This window comes from Oncorhynchus nerka, unplaced genomic scaffold (genome assembly GCF_034236695.1).
Source record: "Oncorhynchus nerka isolate Pitt River unplaced genomic scaffold, Oner_Uvic_2.0 unplaced_scaffold_7901, whole genome shotgun sequence".
Taxonomy (NCBI): domain Eukaryota; kingdom Metazoa; phylum Chordata; class Actinopteri; order Salmoniformes; family Salmonidae; genus Oncorhynchus; species Oncorhynchus nerka.
In genome coordinates, this window is record NW_027033418.1 from 1 (window position 1) to 6182 (window position 6182).

At 47.0% G+C, this 6182-nt stretch overlaps 1 protein-coding gene across 1 annotated transcript; it reads right to left on the bottom strand.

Annotated features, from left to right (window-relative positions):
• Window positions 1–453: 453 nt before the first annotated feature.
• On the bottom strand, window positions 454–2051 carry LOC135566039 (alpha-amylase-like). The gene is made up of 3 exons (XM_065013956.1): window positions 1918–2051; window positions 1332–1350; window positions 454–714 (listed from the first exon to the last, which is right to left on the bottom strand). The coding sequence occupies exons 1-3, from the start codon at window positions 2049–2051 to the stop codon at window positions 472–474; spliced, it is 396 nt and encodes a 131-aa protein (XP_064870028.1). The 3' UTR covers window positions 454–471.
• Window positions 2052–6182: the final 4131 nt, after the last annotated feature.

Consider the following 6182-nt stretch of genomic DNA (forward strand, 5'->3'; position numbering starts at 1 on the left):
TATAGTTTTATTATATAAATTATATTGTGTGTTGGGGGTGAGTAGTATAATTTTATAGTATATAAATTATATATTGTGTTGGGGGTGAGTAGTATAATTTTTATAGTATATAAATTATATATTGTGTTAGTTTTATAGTATATAAATTATATATTGGGGTGAGTAGTATAATTTTATAGTATATAAATTATATATTGTGTTGGGGTGAGTAGTATAGTTTTATAGTATATAAATTATATATTGTGTTGGGGGGGTGAGTAGTATAATTTTATAGTATATAAATTATATATTGTGTTGGGGGGGTGAGTAGTATAATTTTATAGTATATAAATTATATATTGTGTTGGGGGGGTGAGTAGTATAGTTTTATAGTATATAAATTATATTGTGTGTTGGGGGGGTGAGTAGTATAGTTTTATAGTATATAAATGATATTGATATTTTATAGTATATTACTAGAAAAACAAGGAGTTACATAATTACCTCCTGGAACAGGAAGGGTCTGGATCCCCCGTTGAACCAGCGGGTGTTGAGGTTGTGCAGACTTCCGTAGATGACAGCAAGGTCGCCGGGCCACATGTGTTTACTGGCGTCCACTCTGAACCCGGCCACTCCCATGTCGATCAGCTTGTTCATGTAGTCGGCCACCTTTTCTCTGACGTAGTTTTTCTCTAGGGCGAGATCCAGCAGACTCACCAGACGACAATCACGCACCTGGGGATGGAGCTAAACCTTAAGTAAGCTGATTATCGTCATTTGTCCGTTACCAACTTGAGAGAGTGACAGTGTGAAAGTATCACAATAACACAAATTGCATTGTATCACACAAGTAAAACAGCAAACTTGAATCAATTTAGACTTAAAAACATTTTGGTTTCCCAATGTTAAAGATTACTCCTTTAGGTGGTCTTAATGAAGACCACTATTCAGCATGTCCACAAAAAGAGAAACATTATTTTGTGAAATTGTGTAAAAATTGCCTGACCTTCAGCTAGCAAGGTGTCTGAGAGCTAGGACCGCACCAAGGGTTAACATAATGTGTGTTGTCTCTTCGTGTGCAGGGCAAATAAATACAAAATTCAACTAGCAGACCTCCAGTTGTGGCAGCGTCCTAATTAAAAGTACACAACGCAGAACCACGCTACAAACTGTAAAAAAAAAAAAATACGATCTGCAATAATAATTTAGTGTTTACTGAGTCATACCTGGTTGATATCATTAATAATTTAGTGTTTACTGAGTCATACCTGGTTGATATCAATAATAATTTAGTGTGTACTGAGTCATACCTGGTTGATATCATTAATAATTTAGTGTGTACTGAGTCATACCTGGTTGATATCATTGTAATGTAGTGTTTACTGAGTCATACCTGGTTGATATCAATAATCATGTTGTGTTTACTGAGTCATACCTGGTTTGATATCAATAATTTAGTGTATACTGAGTCATAGCTAGCTACATAGCCGTCTTTGTATCAAAGATAATTGTGTAGTCTAGAGCGATATTCTAGGTTAGCTAGCCAGCTATTGTCGTTCTTTTAACGCAACGTAACGTAATCAACACTGCTAGCTAGCCAGCTAGCCCCCGAATAGCAGCACTGTAGAAACTATTACACTCAACGAGCGACTTGATTAGTGTAGTGTCAACAACGCAGCCACTGCCAGCTAGCCTACCAAGTCAACAACGCAACTGCCAGCACTGTGTCAACAACGCAGCTGCCAGCTAGCCTACTTCAGCAGTACTGTATCATTTTTTAATCATTTAGTCAATAAGATTCTTGCTACGCAAGCTTAACTTTCTGAACATTCGAGACATGTAGTCCACTTGTCATTCCAATCTCCTCTGCATCAGCGTAGCCTCTGTAGCCTGTCAACTATGTGTCTGTCTATCCCTGTTCTCTCCTTCTGCACAGACCATACAAACGCTTCCACACCGCATGGCCGCGCCACCCTAATCTGGTGGTCCCAGCGACACGACCTCCACGCGGAGTTCCAGGTCTCCGGTAGCCTCTGGAACTGCCGATCTGCGGCCAACAAGGCAGAGTTCATCTCAGCCTATGCCTCCTCCAGTCCTCGACTCTGGCACTGACGGAAACATGGATCACCACAGATAACACTGCTACTCCTACTGCTCTCTTCGTCCGCCCACGTGCTCCGCACACCCCGAGAGCTTCTGGTCAGCGGGGTGGTGGCACGGGATCTCATTCTCCCAAGTGGTCATTCTCTCTTTCTCCTTACCCATCTGTCTATCGCTCCTTTGAATTCCATGCTGTCACAGTTACCAGCCCTGGGCTTAACATCCTTATCATTTATCGCCCTCCAGGTTCCTCGAGAGTTCATCAATGAGCTTGATGCCTTGATAAGCTCCTTTCCTGAGGACGGCTCACCTCTCACAGTTCTGGGCGACTTTAACCTCCCCACGTCTACCTTGACTCATTCCTCCTCTTTGACCTCACCCTCTCACCTTCCCCTACTCACAAGGCAGGAAATACGCGCCTGACCTCATCTTTACTAGATGCTGTTCTTCCACTAACCTCATTGCAACTCCCCTCCAAGTCTCCGACCACTACCTTGTATCCTTTTTCCTCTCGCTCTCATCCAACACTTCCCACACTGCCCCTACTGGATGGTATCGCGCCGTCCCAACCTTTCGCTCTCTCTCCCCGCTACTCTCTCCTCTTCCATCCTATCATCTCTTCCTCTGCTCAAACCTTCTCCAACCTATCTCCTGATTCTGCCTCCTCAACCCTCCTCTCCTCCCTTTCTGCATCCTTTGACTCTCTATGTCCCCTATCCTCCAGGCCGGCTCGGTCCTCCCCTCCCGCTCCGTGGCTCGACGACTCATTGCGAGCTCACAGAACAGGGCTCCGGGCAGCCGAGCGGAAATGGAGGAAAACCCGCCTCCCTGCGGACCTGGCATCCTTTCACTCCCTCCCTCTACATTTTCCTCTTCTGTCTCTGCTGCTAAAGCCACTTTCTACCACTCTAAATTCCAAGCATCTGCCTCTAACCCTAGGAAGCTCTTTTGCCACCTTCTCCTCCCTCCTGAATCCTCCTCCCCCCCCCTCCTCCTCTCTGCAGATGACTTCGTCAACCATTTTGAAAAGAAGGTCGACGACATCCGATCCTCGCTTGCTAAGTCAAACGACACCGCTGGTTCTGCTCACACTGCCCTACCCTGTGCTCTGACCTCTTTCTCCCTCTCTCTCCAGATGAAATCTCGCGTCTTGTGACGGCCGGCCGCCCAACAACCTGCCCGCTTGACCCTATCCCCTCCTCTTCTCCAGACCATTTCCGAGACCTTCTCCCTTACCTCACCTCGCTCATCAACTCATCCCTGACCGCTGGCTACGTCCCTTCCGTCTTCAAGAGAGCGAGAGTTGCACCCCCTTCTGAAAAACCTACACTCGATCCCTCCGATGTCAACAACTACAGACCAGTATCCCTTCTTTCTTTTCTCTCCAAAACTCTTGAACGTGCCGTCCTTGGCCAGCTCTCCCGCTATCTCTCTCAGAATGACCTTCTTGATCCAAATCAGTCAGGTTTCAAGACTAGTCATTCAACTGAGACTGCTCTTCTGTATCACGGAGGCGCTCCGCACTGCTAAAGCTAACTCTCTCCTCTGCTCTCATCCTTCTAGACCTATCGGCTGCCTTCGATACTGTGAACCATCAGATCCTCCTCTCCACCCTCTCCGAGTTGGGCATCTCCGGCGCGCCCACGCTTGGATTGCGTCCTACCTGACAGGTCGCTCCTACCAGGTGGCGTGGCGAGAATCTGTCTCCTCACCACGTGCTCTCACCACTGGTGTCCCCAGGGCTCTGTTCTAGGCCCTCTCCTATTCTCGCTATACACCAAGTCACTTGGCTCTGTCATAACCTCACATGGTCTCTCCTATCATTGCTATGCAGACGACACACAATTAATCTTCTCCTTTCCCCTTCTGATGACCAGGTGGCGAATCGCATCTCTGCATGTCTGGCAGACATATCAGTGTGGATGACGGATCATCACCTCAAGCTGAACCTCGGCAAGACGGAGCTGCTCTTCCTCCCGGGAAGGACTGCCCGTTCCATGATCTCGCCATCACGGTTGACAACTCCATTGTGTCCTCTCCCAGAGCGCTAAGAACCTTGGCGTGATCCTGGACAACACCCTGTCGTTCTCAACTAACATCAAGGCGGTGGCCCGTTCCTGTAGGTTCATGCTCTACAACATCCGCAGAGTACGACCCCCTGCCTCACACAGGAAGCGGCGCAGGTCCTAATCCAGGCACTTGTCATCTCCCCGTCTGATTACTGCAACTCGCTGTTGGCTGGGCTCCTGCCTGTGCCATTAAACCCCTACAACTCATCCAGAACGCCGCAGCCCGTCTGGTGTTCAACCTTCCCAAGTTCTCACGTCACCCCGCTCCTCCGCTCTCTCCACTGGCTTCCAGTTGAAGCTCGCATCCGCTACAAGACCATGGTGCTTGCCTACGGAGCTGTGAGGGGAACGGCACCTCAGTACCTCCAGGCTCTGATCAGGCCCTACACCCAAACAAGGGCACTGCGTTCATCCACCTCTGGCCTGCTTCGCCTCCCTACCACTGAGGAAGTACAGTTCCCGCTCAGCCCAGTCAAAACTGTTCGCTGCTCTGGCTCCCCCAATGGTGGAACAAACTCCCTCACGACGCCAGGACAGCGGAGTCAATCACCACCTTCCGGAGACACCTGAAACCCCACCTCTTTAAGGAATACCTAGGATAGGATAAAGTAATCCTCTCCCCCCTCCCCCCCTTAAAAGACCTAGATGCACTATTGTAAAGTGAATGTAATGTAAATGTCATACCTGGTTGATATCATTGTAATGTAGTGTGTACTGAGTCAATTCTCGGGCCGACTCCTTTTCTTCTCTGTATATCAATGATGTTGCTCTTGCTGCGGGCGATTCTCTGATCCACCTCTACGCAGATCTACACTATTCTATATACTTTCGCCCGTCATTGACACTGTGCTATCTAACCTAAACGAGCTAATGCCATAAGGCACTCCTTCCGTGGCCTCCAACTGCTCTTAAATGGGCGTAGTAAACCAAATGCATGCTTTTCTAACCGATCGCTGCCTGCACCCGCAGATGCCCAATTAGCATCACCACCCTGATGGTTCCGAATTTTGAATATGTGGATATCTATAAGTACCTAGGTGTCTGGCTAGACTGCAACCTCCTTCCAGACTCACATCAAAACATATCCAATCGGAAAATCAAATCAAGAGTCGGCTTTCTATTCCGCAACAAAGCTCTCTTCACTGCCGCCAAGCTTACCCTAGTTGTCTGACTATCCTACCGATCCTCGATTTCGCGATGTCATCTACAAATGGTTTCCAACACTCTACTCCAGCAAACTGGATATGTGCTCCATCATGAGCTGCCATCCGCTTTGTCACCAAAGCACCTTATACCACCCACCACTGCGACTTGTATGCTCTAGTCGGCTGGCCCTCGCTTACATATTCGTCGCCAGACCCACTGGCTCCAGGTCATCTACAAGTCCATGCTAGGTAAAGCTCCGCCTTATCTCCCAGTTCACTGGGTCACTTTATGGCAACACCCATCCGTAGCACACGCTCCAGCAGGTGTATCTCATTGATCATCCCTAAAGCCAACACCTCATTTGGCCGCCTGTGCTCCAGGCACTCTGCTGCCTGTGACTGGAACGAACTGCAAAATCGCTGAAGTTGAGACTTATCTCCCCTCACCAACTTCAAACATCAGCTATCCGAGCAGCTAACCGATCGCTGTAGCTGTACATAGTCTATTGGTAAATAGCCCACCCATTTTCACCTACCTCATTCCCATACTGTTTTTATACTGTTTTTTATTTATTTATTTACTTTTCTGCTTCTTTTGCACACATATCTCTACCTGTACATGACCATCTGATCATTTATCACTCCCTTAGTGTTAATCTGCAAATTGTATTATTTCGCTACCTCTCATGCCTTTTGCACACATTGTATATAGATCCCATTTTTTTCTACTGTGTTATTGACTGTTAATTGTTTATTCCATGTGTAACTCTGTGTTGTCTGTTCACACTGCTATGCTTTATCTTGGCCAGGTCGCAGTTGCAAATGAGAACTTGTTCTCAACTAGCCTACCTGAGTTAAATAAAGGTGAAATAAAAAAATAAAATAAAAA